Source organism: Hemitrygon akajei, chromosome 12, assembly GCF_048418815.1.
Source record: "Hemitrygon akajei chromosome 12, sHemAka1.3, whole genome shotgun sequence".
NCBI classification, from domain to species: Eukaryota; Metazoa; Chordata; class Chondrichthyes; order Myliobatiformes; family Dasyatidae; genus Hemitrygon; species Hemitrygon akajei.
This window is the reverse complement of record NC_133135.1, coordinates 46,788,426-46,810,810: the sequence shown is the minus strand read 5'-3', so window position 1 is coordinate 46,810,810 and position 22,385 is coordinate 46,788,426. Positions and strand designations below refer to the sequence as shown.

General features: G+C 39.7%; 2 protein-coding genes across 2 annotated transcripts in view; both read left to right on the top strand.

Moving 5' to 3' along the window:
• The first annotated feature begins 345 nt into the window (after positions 1-345).
• mrpl55 (mitochondrial ribosomal protein L55) lies at positions 346-11,458 on the top strand. The gene is made up of 3 exons (XM_073063040.1): positions 346-477; positions 2,723-2,924; positions 9,649-11,458. Exons 1-3 carry the CDS (start codon positions 437-439, stop codon positions 9,793-9,795), a joined length of 390 nt encoding a protein of 129 aa, XP_072919141.1. The 5' UTR covers positions 346-436; the 3' UTR covers positions 9,796-11,458.
• A 134-nt stretch (positions 11,459-11,592) lies between these two features.
• Positions 11,593-22,385, top strand: part of LOC140736972 (sodium/glucose cotransporter 4-like) — a 59,294-nt gene continuing 48,501 nt past the window's right edge. Inside the window, exons 1-3 of the mRNA XM_073063039.1 lie at positions 11,593-13,565; positions 14,376-14,447; positions 19,926-20,030. Of these exons, the coding sequence (XP_072919140.1) occupies positions 13,464-13,565; positions 14,376-14,447; positions 19,926-20,030 (279 nt within the window). The 5' untranslated portion in view covers positions 11,593-13,463. The remainder of the gene's footprint in view (positions 13,566-14,375; positions 14,448-19,925; positions 20,031-22,385) is intronic.

Sequence of the window (22,385 nt, the reverse complement as noted above, 5' to 3'; positions counted from 1 at the left end):
CTTCCCTCTGTCCACCTTTTTATTCTGTCGCCTTCCCTCTTCCTTTCCAGTCCTGTCGACTGTTTATTCATTTCCACAGACGCTGCCCGATGAGCTGAGATCCGGCAGCATTTCGCGTGTGTTGCTATCACAGCAATGTCTCCTTGGAAACAGAACGAGATCGAACCGGTCAATTACGACAATAAACCAGTTAGCAATATCAGTATTCTACATTCTTTTGCAGGGAACAGGTTTTCCATGCAAAAGCATCATTTGTATTCACGCATTTGGTAAAACTCATAGCAATAAACATGAAGGCTTCCGAAGGCACGGCGGTATCAGGAATGGGTTAATTACCACGCCGGGCCGGGCCGGGCCACGAGGTGGGAACCTCAGTTCCGAGCCTCTGCTGCGCTGGGGACCGGGTTCTCGTGTTGAACGCTTCCGGAGTCGGTAAATGGCGGCCCCGTGGAGCGCGCGGCTGCGGTGGTTTGCACCGTAAGTATCGGCGGTAACGGATTGCGCAGAGCGGACTCAGCGCTGGAAGTGAAGAATATTAGTCGCAGTAGTGCCCAACCTCGGTGCACAAAGTCAGAGAGCCACCGGAACTCTGGTCTGCTGCTGAGGGCATCGAATGGGGGGGGGGGGGGGGAATGAAAGTCTTTCTGCGGCACGATCCTTGGAGTTAAACTTCATCTCCTGCTTCTGCCGTGTGTTTGCATCCTTTGTTGCAGATATGCCCTCAGGTCAATTGCAACTGATCTTTAAACACCCTCCACCTGCCAGGTGTAGATTTGCCCCTAAACAGCTTTTTCTAATTAACTCCTAGATCCTGCCTAATACCCTTGGGCCAGTTGTATACTCTCCCATGAGGTTCATCCTTATCTTAAAACTTAAGGAGTTGTGATCACTAGCAAGAGAAAATCTGCAGATACTGTGTGTTATGATTACTTTTTCTTAAGCATTCTCCCATTGACGTGTCTGTCACCTGGCTAGGTTCCAGTATAGCCCCTCCTCTAGTTGAACTATCTATTTACTGATTTAAGGATCCCTCTGGTGCACCTAACAAATTCTGCCCTGTTTAAATCTTTTACCCCTGTCTACGTGGGGTAAGTTGAAGTCAGCCACTACAACAACCCTGCTGTTTTAGCTCCTTCCCCTAATCTGCCTGTATATCTGTTTCACAATGTCCCAGTGGATATTGGGGGTCTGTAGTATAATCCCACCAGAGTGATTACACCTTTCATATTTCTGAATTTTAAAGAAGTTTAGAATAGAAAATTGAGTAATAGAAAAGTTTAATTTCATCTTATTGCAATGCTGGTAAATGTGTTAAATGAGCCAAATGCCAATGCATTAAATGGTTGACTGTAATATAAATCCGCTGTGTTTATTACATTAGATCTTAGCCTGATATCTCGTTTGGTGCAGCAGTACAGTCATTGAATCGTACAAGACAGAAATGGGCCCAACACTCTGCTGGAGGAACTCAGCAGGTGAGCAGCATTTGTGGGAGGAAAGGAATTGTTGACATTTCAGCCCAAATCAGGATACAAAGTTTCAGCTCAAAACATTAACAATTCCTTTCCTCTGTAGAGTTTCACCAGTAGATTGTTGCCCCAGCATCCAGCATCTAAAGTCTTGTGTCTCATGGAAGCAGGCCCTTTAGACCAACTCGTCCATGTCAACCAAGATATCTACATGAGTTAGACCTATTTGCCTGTGATTATCCCATAACCCAGCCTCTACTGTCCATGTACTTGTCCGATTTTAAACTTTAAATTTTACCAACCTCTGCTACTTTCTCTGGAAGCTCATTCTCCCACCTGTGTGAAAAGTTGTGCCCCTTTAAACCTTTCCTTCTCACCATAAACCAATGCCTTCTACTCCCATGCCCTGAGGAACAAAACTTACCATACATCTTGTGTATGCCCCTCATGATTTATATACCTCTATAAACTCACCCTCAGCATCATAGGCTCAAGGGAAAAAAAACAGTTGCAGTCTCCTTGTCACTCAAGTTCTCCAGTCCTGGTAACATTCTTGTGAATCTTCTCTGCACTTTTTCCAACTTAATGTCATCCTTCCTATAGTTGGAGATGTTATACTTTGTATGGAATGTTTTGCTATTATAATGTTTTAGGTTGACAAAAATTCCGAATATTATCTTAAAGAATGTGAGTTGCTTTCAGTAATCTCATTATTAATTCTTAAACAAATATTAAATGGTCTATTTATCTAGTCCTTACTGGATTATGGTAGCTTGCTATGCACTAATTGTCTGCTATGAGATAACGTGCACTTTGAAAGCACTTTACCGTATTATGCTGTGGGATGTCATTGAGTAATTCAGCACAGAAGTGGAACTTTTAGCCATCATGTCCATGTAGAGGTCATGCACATATCTATACTAATTCAATTTACCAGCACTTGGCCTATAGCCTACTAAGGTTATGAGACAGAGCAAATTGATACATAAATGCAAGCCTATTATTTCCCAAAGGAGTATTAGAAAAATTATGACTGTTTGGTAACACTGTATGCTTTGGTATAATCAAAGGAGCCAGAACAGAATTTCTCTTCAGAAATCAATTATAATTATATCAGTTCAATAAATATTTAAATCTAAAACTTCATCATGATAGAAGTGCTCACACGGGCTTGAGTATAATGAAGTTTGTGGTTAAACTGTTTGGGTAATATTTTACTTAAATTTTTTTGACGATTTTTTTACATTTAATAGTTTCTTACAGTTAAATGCTTCTGAAAGGTTGCTTCCTGCCACATGTCCTTGGCAAAATCTGCCCAAACGAAACAATTCAAATAGAACTTCAGTAGTTCGCGTTGGAAGGCAAGTCTACACCAGGCTGTATCCTGTTCTGCTGGTTCAACCTGATGGATCTACTATCAATATCCGATACAAGGAGCCCAAAAGAATTATCACTGTAAGGATTTACCAATTAATGTTTAATTAGTTTTTTTTTATAAATGGTCTAAAGTTTAAAAGAGTTTCACAATATTTCCAAGAAATGATATGCTAGAACACACTCACATAGGAACAGGGGTCATGCCACCAGGCCTTTCTACCTTGCCCCACCATTTTAAGTGATGGCTGTTTCAAGACAGATATTTCAGATAAAAACAATAGCACATGCGCACCAACTTTAACCGTCTGCTCACGAGTGCACGTACAAGTATATCTTAACATCCCCCTTTATATCAAAACAAAGAAAAGGAACAATTGTATTTAACAATTAAACTCATTTCTCTGGAGTCTGCTTTCCAGTATATTTTCATGGAATTAACTTTCAAAGCATTCATTAATCTTGCCTTATGTCTCTATGCTTGTCACAAATACATACCACTCATTATTTCCGTTTGTAAGAGCATATACAAAATATAAAACATACTAAAATTCGACTTTAACTTCAAACTACAAACTACACAACCTCAAATAGGACATGGTCCTCCTTTGAGTATAAACATGACATTAAAATGCCAAATAGTGTCACAGTCTTATCGTAGTGTTCTCGCTCAGGTGTAAGAGAACGCTGAACTAAACACCGAGGTAAACCGTCGTCAATGAAAGCAGGATCGCAGTAAGATTAACCGTTTACTGTTCACTCTTCCACATTAACGTATGGTGAAAACTGTTGATAAAACAATACAAGATTTGTACAGTATTTGTTTCCTTCTTAAGTCACATTTACATCGTAAATACTTGCAAAAGTAAACTACAACAACTACATTACATTAAAATGCAGCATACAGTCAGAATCTACCTACGCCATTGACTGCTTTAAATACACTTCAACACAAACTATCCCAACTCTTTAACTAACGAAAACATAAACCTTATCAACCGTCATTACTTTTAACGGAATCAGCGTTAACATTTTAATTCAACATATTGATTATCTCATGAACTTACGGCGTTGCTTCACTATGTTTCTAATGCGTAGAAGACAACTTTTCTTGCGCTGATCTTGCACATGTGAGCCCCCTCCTTCCCATTTCTCCAAACCGGTATTTTCCCACAAGACGCGGCGAAACCGGATGTGACGTCATCGCATGCCACGATATATCACAGACAACGAATTTACTTTAAACAATCCTAACTTTAACTAAAAAATGCTAACAAATGAATTACTAAGCGAAAATATTATAAACTAAACAAATGCCATAAAGGCAACACACTTATTGTTCATACAATTATTCTATGTAGGACAAAGTCTTCTAGATATTGTGGCCTTTTCACTGTGCGGCCAGAACGAGTTTTTACTGTTTTGTCTGAGTCCTGTTGTTTGTTATTTGCATGTTTCAACGTTTGTGTTGTATCACTAGCCTCTGCTAGTGTTTGACTGTGTGCATTTGATGCGGTAGGCACACTGTGATCATTGATCTTGGTTGTTTGACCTGATTTTGCCTGTTAATGTGCTTTTCAGGCGGTTCCTCGGCCGTCTTTCGTAGATGTATGCGTAGAAGTAGATCCCAGAAGGGGTTTGAACTACATATGAACGCTCATCAAGGCGCCGACACGCAATTGCTTTCTCCTAATTCTTTTTACCTTGCACCAGGGGTTGCACGCGCACAGTATCCTCTTCGTCGAGTGGGGCAAGATCTTTGGCTGATTTGTTGTAATTGTCGGCCTGCTGCTGGACGCGTTGTTTCGTATGCTCGTGTTTGCGTACGACTCTGGTTCCAGTAAACTCGCTGTTGTAGGCAGGAGCGTGCTTGTGTGGCGATTCATCAGACGCTGGGCAGGACTCGTGCTGAGCCCTTGCGAAGGTGTGTTGCGCTGGTCTATAAGTGCAAGGTAGGGATCTGCTCGCAATTTGTTGCTCTTTGTGAGGATCCGCTTAGCTGTTTTAACTGCTGATTCAGCTTTTCCGTTTGCTTTGCTATTTCCAGGACTGCCACACAAGTGCTCAAAATCCCATTCTCATGCAAATCTGTGAAATTCCGCTGACGTGTATTGTGGCCCATTATCACTAACCACTTGTGTTGGGCTACCATATCTTGAAAGTGAGCCTTCAGTTTGCGAATAACGGCAGCGCTGGTCATATCGCAAAGAAGGTCTACCTCGAAGGAATAGCTGTAGTAATCAACTGTGATGAGGTACTCTTTTCCTTCGAATGTAAGTAGGTCGGTACCTATCTTTTCCCATGGCCGAGCAGGTACCTCATGACTTATAAGCGATTCTTTCTGCTGACTCATTTCGTATGTGCGACAGACATCACATGTAGCAATATATTGCTTGATGTCACTGCTTATGCCTGGTCAGAAAAGACGTTCGCGTGTGCATCTGCAGCATCCTTCTATGCCCAAGTGTGACGAATGAATTCTTTCCTTCATTTGGTTTTGTTCACTTTGCAGTATGATGACACGCTCACCTTTGAAGATTAAGCCATCTTGGACTGCAAGCTCATCCCTATAGCTATAGTAAGGTGCGAGTTGCTCTGGTAGCTCATCGCGGATTGGCAGGTGCAATAGCATGTTGACTTTGTCGAAGATATTCTCCTGGCCTGGAGCACCGCTAACTGCTCGCAATAGCGTATCTGCGAGGTGCATGAGCTTTCCTTGATAGTAGGTGATGTCAAAATCATAGCTCTGCAGGCGAAGAAGCATTCCCTGTAGGCGCTTCAGTGCCTTCACCAATGGCTTCTTAACTATCATTTTGAGGGTTTGTGACCGCAGAGTACTCTTGTGAAGCGGTCAAAAGTGTATTGATGAAAATGCTCAAGTGCGAAAACGATTGCGAGCATTTCCTTTTCGATCACTGCGTAAAGCGTTTCTGTGTCCGTTAGCGCTCTGCTTGCATTCTTCTGGAGGAGTGCTGCCCCTAGGCCTTTGTTGCTGGCGTCTCATTGGATGGTTAGCTCTTCCTTAAAATTGTAGTATGCTAACACCGGTGTTGCAGATACCATCGGCTTGGTCTTGGAGAGAGTGTTTTGCTGCTCAGCTGACCACTCCCATGCTACATCTGGCTTTGTCAGCTGTCTTATTGGCTCAAGGTATCTGAGAGACTTGGTAGGAAACAGCTCAGGTAGTTGACAAATCCGATCAATCGCTGCACTCCCTGCACATCTGTGGGTGCTGGCATGTTGAGAACGTCAGCGACCTTTTTAGGATCTGGCTGAAGTCCCTCACTTGTGATGAGATGCCCCAAAAGGGGTATCTCTGTTGCTCTGAAGACAGATTTGTTCTTGTTGAGCCTGATATGCTGCTCTGCACAATGCTGTAATAGCTGCTCAAGTTTCACCTCATGATCGGCGATTGCCCTTCCCTGCATTTCCCCTTTTCCGTACACCAGAATGTCATCTGTGACGCAGATCATTGTCGGTAATCCTTCCAGCGCCTGATGACCCGCTGATTCCAAACGGAAGTCTGAGTCATCTATACCGCCCAGAAGGTATGTTGAAGGTGGTGAGCACGCTTGATTCACTGTCCAATTTCACTTGCCAGAATGCAGAACTCATATCAAGCTTACTGGTCAAAATCTGGCAAAATGTCCTCTATTACCGGAAGGGGGTAGTTTTCTCTCCTCAGTGCTTTGTTCAAAGGTCAATGCATCTTCTCTGCAACCACTAGCTGGCTAACCCACCTTCTACGTTCATGGACTGGAGCTATCACCTTGCGGTCTACCAGTTGATCAAGCTCAGCTTTCACTTTCTGCTTCATAGCATGAGGTGGACGTCGTGGGATAACACTGGGTTGAACTTCCGCACCAATCTGTAGATGGGCTGCACCCGGAAGCTCCCTGAGCGCATCAAAGAACACCTCTTCATAGCATTCTTCTGGTGTGCATTGTTTTTCTTTGAGTGTAGATACATGCACTCTGCGAAAGTTGTCATCGATGATCATAATCAGCTTCATTTGCTGGCTGGCCCTGCTTCCCAGCAATGTTGTAAAGTTGTTAGTGACCATGACAAATTTGACAGAATATTTGCGGTTCGTCGTGGGGTTATGCATTTTCACTCTGCACATCCCTTCTGCATCCATGGTGGTCTTGTTCCACATCATCAGCTTTTTTGTGCATTGTCTTGGTGTGTGATCTACTCCCTCCAAGTATTTGCGAGGTAAAATGTTAATGCTCGCCCTGCTGTGGACTTGGAAATCTATTGGCTTTCCATTGATGAGCATCTGTGCGAATACATCATCCTTTGTCTTCAAACTGTTGACCACCAGTATGACATTGTCAATAAACTCGCTGCTGCTGTCACTGTCGGTTTGGTCATCGCTTTGTGCTTCCACCCTATGCACAGGCTTCTGCTTGCATACCTTTGCAAAGTGATTTTGAATGCCACAAGCCTTGCACACCTGTCCGTATGCTGGGCATTGTTGCTTGTCTCTTACATGTTCTGTGCCACAGTACTTGCAAGGGTTCACTTTACTTCTGCAGCTGTTCAAGGTGCCTTTTGCTCCACCAGAAGCACTAGCCTTCTGTCCAGGATGCTTTGAACCTTTCTTGTTAGCATGAGGTTTAATCCCATGGACAGTAGTGGACCTGCTATCTCCAGCTGTACTGAATGCTTGTAGGTGTGATTCAGCCATTTCTGTGCTTTTACAGATGTCAATGCAATTATTGAGCGTTAGCTTTCTCTCTTGTAACAGGCGTTTTCTGGTTTGAGAGTCATTAATGCCCAGTACGATCTTGTCTCTCAGCAGACTGTATGACATACACAACCAAAGATTGCATGCCTTTGCAAGAGATCTAAGGCTAGCAAGAAACGATTCAAAGGTCTCACCTTGTTCTTGTTGCCGCTTGTTGAACAAGTACCGTTCACATGTCTCATTTTTCTCCCCGATAGCATATCTGTCAAATGCAGCTAAAATCTTTGTAAGGTCTTGGCTTTCAGCCTCATCTGTGAACACAAAACTGTTGTAGACCTTAAGTCCTGATGGTCCAATTGTATGCAAAAATAATGCCGTCTGGTATGCTGGAACTTGTTTGTGCAGTTGTGCCACGACACTGTAGTTAGTCCACATCTGCCGCCATGTCTTCCATTCGTCTATCAGTCCGCGGTTGAACGTCATGGCCGGTGGCAGGCAAATGCTGCTGACTGGGGGAGGACTTCTGACCCGACCATGGTTCCCCAGCACGGGGTCGCCCGTGGGTGCTGGGTGCCGCTGAGATTCTGCTGTCTCACCTCTGGGCGTTGCTTCTACACCCATCTCTATTTGTGGCTAGTTGCTCGTCTCGGTTGATACTTCTCTACACTTACACTCGCCCTCCGATGTTTCAGAGTTGCGCTATTATTATGCTGCCAAAAAATCGGGCGCTGCGGTTGAGAAAAAGCAATTTTCTGAGCACCACCGCTGCCACCATGTTTTGAGACAGATATTTCAGATACAAACAACAGCGCATGCGCACCAACTTTAATTGTCTGCTCATGAGTGCACGTACAAGTATATCGTAACAATGGTGGCTGATCTGTGCTAGCCTCGATTTCTCTTCTGCACCATTTCTCCAAAACACACTATTCCGCATCTAAAAATTATTTATTGCCTTCTACTTTGAACACTCCTGATTATCCAGCTTCCAGCTGGGGCAGAGATTTACCAACTTCCAAGAGAAAAAAATTTAAAGTTTATTTCTGTTTTAAATGACTGGCCCTTTATCATGTTGTTATCACCTCTTAGCTTGAGACTCTCCTACGAGTGTGATAAGGTACCACAAGTCCATACTTCAGTTTCTTTCATTAGGGCATTTTTACAGTTTTTAACTTAACTAATTTAATTTTTAAATAATACTTGAAGTTAAACGTCCTCATTAAACTAATTTTTTTTTACAGATCAGATGTTCAGTGTTGTTAGTTTAATGTAATCTTGAGACTGGGCACTACAAAGTAAAAGGGATGTGTGCAAGTGCCTGTGAATATCATAAATTTTCTTAAAATATATAATTTATCATTTATATTGTGTTGTTTTCCTACCATGCATTCCAAAACCCTGATATGGAATAAGCTGTGGGCAGGATAGTCCATTGAGGATAGTCCTGACAAAGGGTCTCGGCCCGAAATGTTCACTGCTCATTTCCAAGGAAGCTGCCTGACCTGCTGAGTTCCTCCAGCTTGTTTGTACGTGTTGATTTGACCACAGCATCTGCAGTGTACTTTGTGTTTTGTAGTCCTTTGAGGAGACAGATAGGCTGGTGAAATGGAAAGATGAAATTTAATTGTGAGGAATATTGGTAGGAGGACTGAAGAGAAAGTGTACGCCAGAAAGCACAATTCTAAATGGGATGCAAAAACAAAGGGGTTCAAGGTGATATGGGCATTTTGCTTTGAAAATGCAAGGGTAGGTAAAGAAGATTTATATATATTTGTACATTCTTCTAATAACTGCATGGGTTTCTAGGTTCTTCAGTTTTCTCTTACATAGGTTGTTAGGATGAATTGATTATTTTCAATAACGCTAGTAGTGGTAGGTGTTAGGAGAACTGCCAAGGAATTGATGGGTATGTTGGAGAGAATAGTAATACATTAGAGGAATGGGATTGCTCCGAGAGACGGGTGTAATAGCCTCTGTGAAGAATATTTCGACACAAAATATATCCTTTGACAATTTACATCATATGCTTGTAAGTACATTATGAGTATTGTTGTGACACAGGTATTGGGTTGTTTGCCATAATTTTGAGAATACTCTGTAAATGATTTGTTACAGATGCCAGTGGATGTTTCTCTTCTATCAGAAGCTGAACGGAAAGCAAGAATGCACAAACGTCGCCCCAAGAAAGTCAAAGTAAAAGAAGAGCAACTTGAAGATGAATTTAAAGTTGAAAATTACAGCAAATTCTGGAAGAAAAAATAATCTTCAGATTGTTGGGTTTTAGAAAGGCAAAGCCATTAGTGAAAGGCTTGATGTGTCAACGGCACTAGAACGGCAGATTGATGGTGCTCATATATCATATATAAGTCTCAATAAATTTGTTGATGATTTAGTGAACTTCATATTTCTATATGAACATGGAAAATAAAGCAATGGATTCTTATTGTATTTCTACACCAACTGCTAGGAGAAATGTTTTTGAATATTAATAAGTTGTTGGTCTCCAACTATCATATGCCAGCTTAGATTCCTTCCCCTCCCCCCCCACCTTGTGATTTCTGCACCCTTCCTTTCCAGTTCTGATGAAGGGTTCCAGCCTGAAATGTCAACTGTCTGCTCCCAACCATTGATGTTGCCTGACTTGCTGAGTTCCTCCAGCATTTTGTGCACATTGCTGAAGATTTCCTGCATCTGTAAAATCTCTTTTGTGGGCCCAAAACTTGTAATACTCCAAGTGCATTTCGACCAATACCATATAAAGCCATAGCATTACAGCCTTGTGTTTATATAATTATGCTTTCTATGCCTTTTCTGCCTACATTATAGGAGTTTGACATGCATGTATTTTGATAAATTGTTCAGTGCCATGAAGAACTAGTTAAATTGGCTTGAGCATTACAATGTTATTAGTCAAGTCAAGTCACTTTTTATTGTCATTTCGACCATAACTGCTGGTACAGTACACAGTAAAAACGAGACAACGTTTTTCAGGGCCATGGTGTTACATGAAACAGTACAAAAACTAGACTGAATTACGTAAAAAACAACACAGAGAAAGAAAAACTATGCTAGTCTACAGCCCTACCTAGGACTGCATAAAGTGCACAAAACAGTGCAGGCATTACGATAAATAATAAACAATAGGGTAGTAAGTAGGTGTCAGTCCAGGGTCTGGGTATTGAGGAGTCTGATAGCTTGGGGGAAGAAACTTACATAGTCTGGTTGTGGCCATTTAACTGAAATATTACAGCTAATTTCATTTTATTATTCTAAAGATAGAACAATATGTATAATAAATGCAATCTTAGTAAATGAATAATAGTTTTGGTACTAAGATTACAGTCTCATACTTTGTGATCTGTTGAATAATGCTTTACTAGGATAGAAACAGTTACAGAAATGATGGAAGAACTCAGCTAGTCAGGGAGCATCTGTGGAAGAAGAAACCGGTCAATGTTTTAGGTCAGTCCCCTGACCCTTCCCCAGCATCACATCAGTTCTGAGGAAGAGTTGCTGATCAAAAGCATTGACTAGTTTCTCCTTCTACTTATGTTCCTCAACTCAGGAGTTCTTCCAGCATTTCTGTACTTGGATTCTAACATCAGTGTTACTTGTTTTCTTTTATTAGGATGGGAGAGTGCTGTGAATGGTTTAGCCTCATTAACATAAATCATGCCACATTTAGAACTGAAGTATGATCTTGTTTTAACACTGATAATGTGACAAAAACGGAATGGTGGAAAATTAATTACATGGATAAGTCATCTGCATAGGAGCTGTTAGTTCATTTGCAGTTTAAAAAAGGCCAAAGAATGCCAAAGTTTACACATGCTATAGAATATATGATGGTAAAAATATGGAAATCGAATTGACTAATCTGTTTGAAACTGGACTCTCATTAAAGTTTGGAGAATATTTGAATGAATGCCAATATTTGTTATCACTGCTTTGATGATTGCGTAAACAAGCTCCAAACATTGTGAAATAGGAGGAAGTGAAAATTGTATCCCAGAAGTCTTATATTTGTAATATCTACTTAAGCATAGATTTATTGCAGTTTTAAAAATACAAATTTAGAATAATGCTTAAAAATATTAAAATTGTTGAGGTAAGAAATATGTAAATGCCCTTTATTACCAGTTAAACTATCAAAACTGCTGAACTGAGCTAATAGCATTCTGCATTTGGCTCATATCCCTCTGAACCTTTCCTTCTAAATGCCTTTTAAATGTCATAATTCTACCTGCCTCTACCACTTCCTTTGGCAGCTTGTTCCATTTATTGCCACATTCTGTACTGCATGTGGGGAGGGGAGAAAGTTGCCCTCAGGTACCTGTGTACTCTTTCTCTGCTCAGGATATCAAAAATCCTGACGTGCTGGGAGGATGCTCGGCTTGCTAAAGATGCTAAGAAGAGCAGAACAATAGTGCAATGAAAAAGAGCATGAGATTGACACCCAGTGAAAGCATAGCTGAGACAGCTTTCCAGCAATATGCTTTGGATATGAGAAACAGTATTAATAAAATAAGAGTGTTTGGAAACAGCCAACCTCTGAAAGGTCGACATGATGAGGAAGGTAGAAACAGGCATCTTTAACTGAAAGGAAATGTGTTTTTACCCATTCATGAGAGAATCTGCAGATGCTGGAAAATCAAAGCAGGACACAAACTGCTGGAGGAACTCAGCAGATCAGGCAGTATCTATGGAAAGGAGTAAACAGTTGTCGTTTTGGACCGAGAGCCTTCATCAGGACTATTGAGCAGTAGTATCAAAACTACGCCCTCTAGTCTTGGGCTCCCCTGTGGAAAAGACTGGCCACTAAATTCATCTATGCTCTTCATGAGATAATAAGCTCTATAAAGTTATCTCTTGGCTTCCTACACTCCAGAGTGAAAGGTCCTAGCCTATACAGACTCTCATAAACCCAAGCCCTCCAGTACAAATAATATTCTCATGAGCATTTTTGCAGTCTCAACGATTCAGAAATAGCTTCTTTCTCTCTGATTTCTGAATGGATATTGAACCCATGAACACTACCTCACTCCTTTTTTGCACTACTTATTTAACTTTTTAAATATATATACTCTTACTGTATTTTACCTTTATTATTATGTATTGTAATGTACTGTTGCCGCATAACAAGAAATTTTGCGCCATATGCCAGTGATATTCTGATTCTGTAAGCTGACATCCCAACTCCAGTACTCAATACAATCAATAACACCGGACGCCACCTTCACCATGCTCTCTACCTGTGTTGCCGCTTACAAAGAACTATGCAGCTGCACTGTTAGGTCTCTGTTCTACAACACTCCACAAAGCCCTACCATTTACTGTGTTAAGTCTGGCCCTGGTTCTTACTAAAATGCAAAACCTCACATATACCTTGAATTAAATTACATCTGCCAGTCCTCGGCTCCCTACCCAATTGATCAAGATCCTGTTGTGATTTTAAATAACCTTCTCTGTCCACTATACCACCAATTTTGGAGTCATCTTCAAATTTACTAACATGATTTGGAAAATGAGCAGATTCAAACTTGCATGATTGTTTGGCTTAGTAGTTTGATGATGGCATCTGAAAAGTAACAATTCTGGGAAGATTCATAAATTTGTTTTGTCTCAATTTTAGTTATGCTTAGAGCTCCTAAATTAAAAAATATTTTCAAACTAATTTCCTGTCATCACCTGAAATTGCATTGGATCCATGTTAATAGGGAGTTGTTTTGCTTGACAGCAATGTACAACTGAAACAATGGGCTTTTCATGAGAAGCTTGAATTTGATATGGTCAGATTTATTTTTAAAAAGCGATTGTTACATCTTGGCAATGATTGTAACACCCTTACTTCAATATGTTAATAATTAAATGTGTCCAAAGTTCAATTTCAAAAGAACACAGCTTACAAAATTCAATAGTGAGACTACAGAATGGAACCGACACCCAGAGTTTCGAGAATATTTGCTTTGGAGATACCAGACATTATTGTGGTTGTTATTTACTTTGTATTTGTTATGTGTGTTGGAATATGGGTGAGTGCAGAGTACTTTGGAATAAGCAGTTCTCAAAATGTGATAGTTGTACCCTTGAACTGTGGTGTTTTTAGATAGTGTTTAAATGTCTTCCACTTGATGTTTATACTTTTGAACTTGAATGTATTATCACCTCTGGAGTTTAAAAACCCTTTGGTGTATTTTGATATGTCAATATAGTACAATATGGTTCTAAACAAACTGCAGCAGTTACTAATTTAGAGTAACTAAGTGACATAATTAGTTGCCTGAAATAACATTAATTTTGCCTAAATTTGTCTTTTATTATAACTTTAGCTCTTATTTTTATTGGTATATATTATTTCAATGACATGCATAAAATCAACTGCTGACTGCCAAACTTTTGTTATGTTCTCAAAACTTGCTACGTTGTTAGTGATTACATATGGATTGCATTTAAACGTTTGAACCAAAATTAATCTTTATGTTATAATACTCTAAAAATTAAGCTTGTGAAAATTTTATTGATTGAACTTCTATGCTGGAATTAAGGCAAAATATGAGAAACAGATTACAATAATTTTTGCTGAGTAAGTTTATGCATGCTGGTTATTTCTTGGCTCATTTGATTAAACTAAAATTTAAAGAAATATAAAAACAAATATGAATTTAGAAAGCTGAAGAAATACTTTAATAACATTGATTTGAAACAGTTCGTGATTTCTGAATATAAAATCTTAAGTGTATTCCAAAGGCCTTGGTGCCTACAGTTTATTTTTAACTGGTCTATTTTCCTTTTCATTTTGGACTTTGATTAAGAGAATTGACACTCAAATCTTTCTATATTAGTCGTCTATGAGAGCCAACCGGAACACTGTGGGAGGATATTTCCTTGCAGGAAAATCTATGACATGGTGGCCTGTAAGTTCATAAATATAATTATTTTTCTGAAGTAAGTTAATATTGGTTGTGGATTAGTATAGTGTTCAATCAGTGATAGTATTGTGCATTTTGTCTTGCTAAATGTTACAATTTTTCCGAAGTTTCAAAGAGCATTTATTATCAAAGAATGTATAAATTATACAACCTTGAGATTTGTTTGCTTTCAGCCAGTAAGCAAACAAATCTCAAGATTTTTTAACACTTAATCAAAAAATAGACTAACTTTTATGTGTAGTCTTGTCAAGGATATTTTCAAATTTTAGAGGAGACCATTCAGCTATCATGCTTGTTCCAGATTATTTCTATTCACTGCTCTTTCCCCATAGTGAATGTAATATTTGAATTCCTAGACCATAAGATACAGAGCAGAATTAAGCCATTCAACCCATCGAGTCTGCTCTGCCATTTCATTCATGGGTGACTTATACCTGTCAAACCCATTGTCCTGTCTTCTTGTAACCTTAGAACCCCTTACTACTCAAGAGCCTGTCAACCTCCAGTTTAAATATAAGACCATAAGACATAGGAGCAGAATTAGGCCATCTGGCCCATCGAGTCTCCTCTGCCATTTAATCATGGCTGATGCTTTTTTTCTATTTCCTCCTCAACCCCAATTCCCAGCCTTCTCCTTGTAACCTTTGATGCCATATCCAATCAAAAACCTATCAATCTCTGCATTAAATACACCCAATAGCCTAGCCTCCACAGCTGCATGTGGCAACAAATTCCACAAATTCACCACCCTTTGGCTAAAGAAATTTCTCAGCATCTCTATTTTGAAAACGCACCCCTCTATCCTGAGGCTGTGCTCTCTTGTCTTACACTCTCCCACCATGGGAAACATCCTTTCCACATCTTCTCTGTCTAGGAAGCCTTTCAGTATTCAAAAGGTTTCAATGAGATCCCCCCTCATTCTTCTGAATTCCAGTGAGTACAGACCCAGAGCCATCAAACGTTCCTCATATGATAACCCTTTCATTCCTGAAATCATCCTTGTGAATCTCCTTTGGACCCTCTCCAATGCCAGCACACCTTTTCTAAGATGAGGGACCCAAAAGTGTTCACAATACTTAAGGCGAGGTCTCACCAGTGCCTTATAAAGACTCAGCATCATATCCTTGCTCTTGTATTCTAGACCTCTTGAAATTAATGCTAACATGGCATAAGCCTTCCTCACCACTGACTCAACCTGCAAGTTAACCTTCAGGGTGTTCTGCTAAAGGACTCCCAAGCCCCTCTGCATCTCAGATTCCTGAATTTTCTCCCCATTTAGAAAATAGTCTGCACATTTATTTCTACTACCAAAATGCATGACCATGCATTTTCCAACATTATATTTCATTTGCTACATTCTTGCCCATTCTCCTAATCTAAGTCCTTCTGCATCCTACCTATATCCTCAACACTTCCTGCCCCTCCACCAATCTTCATACCATCTGCAAACTTAGCAACAAACTCATCTAAATCATTTATATACAGCATAAAAAGAAGTGGTCCCAACACTGACCCCTGCGGAACACCACTAGTCACTGGCAGGCAACCAAGAAAGAATCCTTTTATTCCCACTTGCTGCCTCCTACCAATCAACCAATGCTTTAAACATGTTAGTAACTTTCCTGTAATACCATGGACTCTTAACTTGATAAGCAGTCTCATGTGTGGCACCTTGTCAAAGGCCTTCTGAAAGTCCAGATATAAAATATCCGCTGCATCCCCTTTATCTATCCTACTTGTAATCTCCTCAAAGAATTCTAACAGTTTGTCAGGCAGGATTTTCCCTGCTGATTTTGTACTATCTTGTCCTGTGTCACAAAATACTCCATCACCTCATACTTAACAATTGACTCTAACATCCTCCCAACCACTGAGGTCAGGCTAACTGGTCTATAATTTCCTTTCTGCTGCCTTCCTCCTTTCTTAAAGAGTGGAGTGACATTTGCAATTTACCAGTCCTCTGGCACTATGCCAGAGTCCAATAATTTTTGAAAGATCATTTCTCATGCCACCACAATCTCTAATGCTACCTCTTTCAGAACCCTGGGGTGCAGTTCCTCTGGTCCAGGTGACTTGCGTACCTTTAGGTCTTTCAGCTTTTTGAGCACCTTCTCTCTTGCACCCACTTCTCCTCCTTCACACACTACATCAGACACACTGCTAGTGTCCTCCATAGTGAAGACTGATGCAAAATACTCATTTTTGCAGTCATCTCCATGTCCCCTGTTATTATTTCTCCTGCCTCATTTTCTAGCAGTCCTATATCCACTCTCATTTCTCTTTTATTTTTAACATACTTGAAAAAAACTTAAGCTATCCACTTTGATATTATTTGCTAGCTTGCTTTCATATTCCATCTTTTCCCTTCAATGATTTTTGCTCTATATAGGTTTTTTAAAACTTCCCAATCCTCTATCTTCTCACTAATTTTTGCTTTGTTGTATGCTGTTTCTTTTGCTTTTACAGTAGCTTTGATTTCCCTTGTCAGCCACGATTGTACTATTTTACCATTTGAGTATTTCTTCATTTTTGGAATACACATGTCCTGCACCTTCCTCATTTTTAACGGAAACACACACAATTGCTGGTCATTGACATCCCTGCCAGCAGCTCCTTCCAATTTACTTTGACCAGCTCCTCTCTCTTACAACTATAATTTCCCTTACTCCACTGAAGTACTGCTACATCAGACCTTACTTTCTCCCTATCAAATTTACCAGTGACTTGGCCTCGAAAGCCACCTGTGGCAATGATCTCCACAGATTCACCTTTTTCAGGCTAAAGAAATTCCCCCTCATATCTGTTCCAAGGGGACATCCTTGTATTTTGAGGCTGTGTCCCTCAGTCCTCTGGCATCACTCCCTTGTATAGGAAGGAGATTCCTCCCTCCCCCCCCCCCCCCCTTTACATTCTGGGATGCATCCTACCCAAGGTGTCTTTTCCACTTCTGAGTATCCCCATTCTGTTAAATAGCTCCTTTATTTTTAATGAATTCAATATTGCTATTGCCTCCTCCATTATTACAGTATTGGTAGCATCATCTTTGTTTACTGAAGGTGTACCTAATGTTGTCGTACCAGACTTCAGCCAAGCCCTTTGTTTCAATAATATGATTTTTGTCTCTAATCACTCCTTTTTGTCTAGATTTTTGACTCTAATCACTGGTTTACTCTTAAGATATTTATGGGTGACTTATCTTTTGTGTTATGAGGTTTTATGCTAACTCTTTGCTCTCTTTTTAAATCTTCAATGTAGTTGCCTATAGTAAACTTTATTTTCTACTGCGTAATGAAACCTTCTTAAACCTAATTCAGTTTTAATCTGACCTTGATCTTTTTTTGCCCATCTCTTCAGCCCTTTGCCCTAAATAAGATTAACTTTTATGTTGCATTTAATGAAATGAATTGCCACAAGCCATAGAATATTATTAAACAAAATAAGGAGCCACATATTTGCATTGGTCTTATCATTTGTAAGGCCAATGCTTATTGCTTCAAAACTGCTCAGTTTATGGACAATTATAAACAAGACTCAACAGCATGCAATGGATCTGGAGTTACATCTAGGCCAGAGATTGTAAGATTATCTTTAATGAAGCATATTAGGGAAAACTAGTACAACAATCTGATTGTTTCATGATCACTATTTCCAGATTATTTTAATTCATTTGTGGTTAAGTTCCTATCTGCCCCATGGGGATTTGATCTTGACACTCTATATTCCAAGTCAAACGATTAATAGTTTTGCTATGCCACTGCAGACCTCAAGATATTAGAATAGATGTCCAAGTGCTTGTCTAAGAGAAATACTTAATGTAGTGCTTTCCACAAAGAGTAAAACAGCAGTGTGTTTTACGCAAGGAATTCCAGAATAACAGTCTCAGCCATGTTGTTATTTTTCTACTGTATGCAGTATGTGCAGCTCGCCAACCTTACATGTCACCTCATTCAATTCCAACCCATTTTAGACTGTCTGATATTTGTTTGGCTGGTCCTACATATTTCTGAACTATTCTTTGCTGCTATTTAGCTCTCTTTAATGCCTAAACCATGTTTTACCTCTGTAATATTTTATCACAATGTTCATCCCCGGCAGAATAATTTAAACCCTTTTCAGTTAATGTTTCATTTTCTGCAAGTATTCAAGTTCAAGTTCAGTTTATTGTCATTCATGCGTACACATGCATAGAGCCAAATGAAACAACATCCTTCCAGGCCAAGGTGCACAACACAGCACATACATTTAACTCACACACAACACATAAAGTAATATTGCCACAAATAAATTAACAACTAATAAGGTGCATATATGATGCAAGTTAAAAAGTAAACAGTATAATGCTACTGGCACTTCATACATGATTAGACCAGGGTGGTGGCAGGGAGTTCAGTAGTCTTACAGCCTTGGGGGGGGAAAAGCTGTTTCCTATCCTAACATTTCTTGTCCGAATGCTACGGTACCCCCAGCCTGATAGTAGGAGGTCAAAGGAGGGGTCATTGACAATGCTAAGGGCCTGCATATGCAGCACTCCTGCTAAATATCTCTAATGGGTGGAAGAGGGACCCCGATGATCTTCTCAGCAGTATTGGTCCCATCCACAACGTCCTTCAGCCTCAAACATGGTCACATTAGCCCAGGTATCTGAAAAACTCCCAGAAACATTTTACTTCCGGCAATCAATTATTCCTTCTAATGCCATATTCACTCATGCACAGTATGAGAATTGTCTTGAGGTAACTACCTAAGAAGTCATACTTTTTAACTCACCTGCTAATTCCTGAAAATTTTAATGTAGAACTTCGGAACTTCCTTTCCGTAACGTTACATCCTGTATAGGCCACTGCATCTGGGTATATTGGGTTTTCACCCTTGTAGCATTCTAATAATGCCCTGACTACTTCATGTTAGCTGCCAGAAAAAAATAAACACGGAAGATAAATAACTGATTAAAAAAACTGGAAGAGATATTACTGCTATCTCAGAGTCTGTTAAAAAAGTAGTTTACTTTTTATGCTTCCTTTGTAAAGGCTGCTGCTTTCTAGACCAGACTTTAGTTTGAAGCTGCTTCATCAGTTAGGCAAATTAAAGAACTTCTAGTTGTTTATTCACTTGCCCATACCTGAATCAGGTTCATTATTATTTGTTTTTCTGTTATGAAGTTTACAAGATAAAGTAGTTATAAAAGCTAGAAATAATGACATTGGCTCTACTGTCTTTGTGATAATGATGATAAAATGCATGGGTAAATTAATAACAGGAAATCCAGGAAATCTTATCTTCACACTAAAGAAAATAGATAATGCCAGCAAATGTTTATATTACCGGTAGTTGGATAAATGCTTAGAGTTGTAATCAAATAATTGAATAATGATACAAGTCACAAGGAAATGCATATATAATGACATGGTTAACACTGGAACCAGTGCAGTATCTTGATTCTATTTGTTTTTGCTTCATGAACAGATTGGGGCTTCTCTAATGTCCAGTAATGTTGGGAGTGGCCTGTTTATCGGTCTGGCAGGCACTGGAGCTGCAGGAGGCATTGCTGTTGGTGGTTTTGAATGGAATGTAGGTTTGGTTGATATATTTCCAAAGCGCACACAAAATCGAATTCATAAACAGCATATACTTTTAAATTAATCTGTCATCCACTGTATTCTTGATCTTAGTTCAAAATCTATTCATCGAAATTTCAATTTAAATTTTAAATCAATTGCTCTTTCTAAACATTAGCAGCTACAAAATAAAATCAACAAATCTTATAGTAATAAATCCTTGAATTTATTCAGCTCTGCACCCTTGTCATGATATAATGTTTATTTGAATGTGAATTAATTGCTCCATTGGAAGGACAATATTTTCACTTGCATTGAAGAATGTGCAAACAAATCAAAATGGGATTAGAAAGTCTTTACCTTTGCAGATCCTTGTATAAAATCCATGGAAAATAACAAACTTAATTACTTTAACCTAATATTCAAAGCACAGCTTATATATAAAAACATTTTGTTAATACACAAATGTTCATTCAAGCTTATTTAAATGACATATATTCAGTGGCCGCTTTATTAGGTACAGGAGGCATCTAGTACAATGGCCACCAAGTGTAAGTATGATGGATGCCACATACAAAGTAGAAACCTGTTGTTTACTAATTGCTGACAGCTTGGAGTTCTGCTTTGGATAATCCCACCTCTGAGAAAACAGGCCTGAGGATAAAATATATTTTAAAATAATTAAGGGGCTTTATAGGATGAGTATGAACATCGATATTTTCTTTACTCTTACAAAAATTGCTTTAAAGTGTGTGTTAAACTTGGAAGTAGCAATTAATGAGGAACCAGTTTAGGTTTCAATAGGTACATTTAATATCAGAGAAATGTATACAATATACATCCTGAAATTCTTTTTCTTCGCAAACATCCACGAAAACAGAGAATGAATGACAGTCAAATGTTAGAACTACAAAGTCTCCCCCAGCTCCCCCCTCCCACACACAAACAGCAGCAAGGCAACGACCCCCCACCCCCACCAGCAAAAAATCATCAGCACTCTCTACCGAGCACTCAAGCGTGCAGCAAAGCACCAATAAAGACACAGACTTGTTTTACCCCAACGACTAGTCGTTCACCTGGTAATTCAACACACCACAGGCTCTCTCTCTGTCCCTAATAAGGGAAAAAGTTTTCTCCGTTTCACAGCAAGAAGGGAGACATAACAAACAACTCTCTGATTTACAATGTTAAAAGTTTGTTGCGTCGCTTTTTCTGAACCCTGCGCCATAGTGTCGGCCCCAGAAAGGCTCAGATCTCCGGGCTCACAACCCATGGCAGCTAACCTGCTGCTCCCGATGTTCCGTGTTCTCCCGCGACGCCTCAGTCATGGGCACCAGCCTAGAATCAGCATGTCTCCAGAGCCACAAAAAAACATGGCCTTACAATGGAAATGCTACAGAGCAGCAGGATAATCGGACAGTATCAAACCAACACAGCACTATCCATACGCAGAAACAACAGACCCAGACATATTTTTGTCTTGTCAGATGTATCACGGGTGTCTCAACTTTATTGCTGAGCTCTTCATTGCTACAGCTTAATCTACGGGCAACTATTGCTATGAAATACAAAGTGACCCATCAGCTGACTAATTTTAGGTACCCACACCCTTTCCATATCACTCAATTTGCTTCACATTAGTTTGCAATACTGTCTTTATTAAGATATCTCAATATATTCCACACTGGTGACTCAGAAGTGTCAATGATTTTTAGAATTTTTTGATACAGTACCCATGTTGTAGTGAGTGCCACAATGCTACTATTTGACAGCAGACTTCAAAAAGAAGCATTCTGCTCCAAAATCTGTCATGGAAAGTGATTACCAGGTGCACAAAGGATGAGATTCAAGGATATGCTCAAAGTCTCCTTGAAGATTTTTAACTACCACACTAGATCTTGGAAATATCTCTCAAAGTGAAAAAAGCACCTTGGGTGGTATTGAGAACCTTGGGGTTATACATTAGAAGCACAGAAAATCCCTGCATACACACAGACTATCCACGCACCTGTTCCGACGAACATCACTTAATCTACCTGTGGAAGAATTTGACATTCCTGTATTAGTCTCATTTGCCATACACCTAAATATGACATGAAGTCATATTGGCTGTTTGACAACTGAAAAACAATAAGCCCTAGGGGTCACTTGGTATTTCTGCTGAAGCGCTAAATCGTGGTTGAGAAGAATTTCATTCACAATAAACAACATTATCTTACTCGTGTGGGAAGAGGAGAAGAATGAGAGGAGATCTCATAGAAACATAAAATTATGAAAGAGATAGATAAGATAGAGGCAGGAAAGTTGCCCACTGGTTGGTGAGACTAGAACTAGGGGACATAGCTTCAAGATCCGGGGGAGTAGATTT

Excerpts from the sequence above, each read along its gene's own strand:
- mrpl55 (XM_073063040.1), top strand. The coding sequence starts at position 437 with ATGGCGGCCCCGTGGAGCGCGCGGCTGCGGTGGTTTGCACC. Across the intron at positions 478-2,722 it reads CGGCTGCGGTGGTTTGCACC|TTTCTTACAGTTAAATGCTT; the intron begins GTAAGTATCGGC and ends TACATTTAATAG. Across the intron at positions 2,925-9,648 it reads AGCCCAAAAGAATTATCACT|ATGCCAGTGGATGTTTCTCT; the intron begins GTAAGGATTTAC and ends GATTTGTTACAG.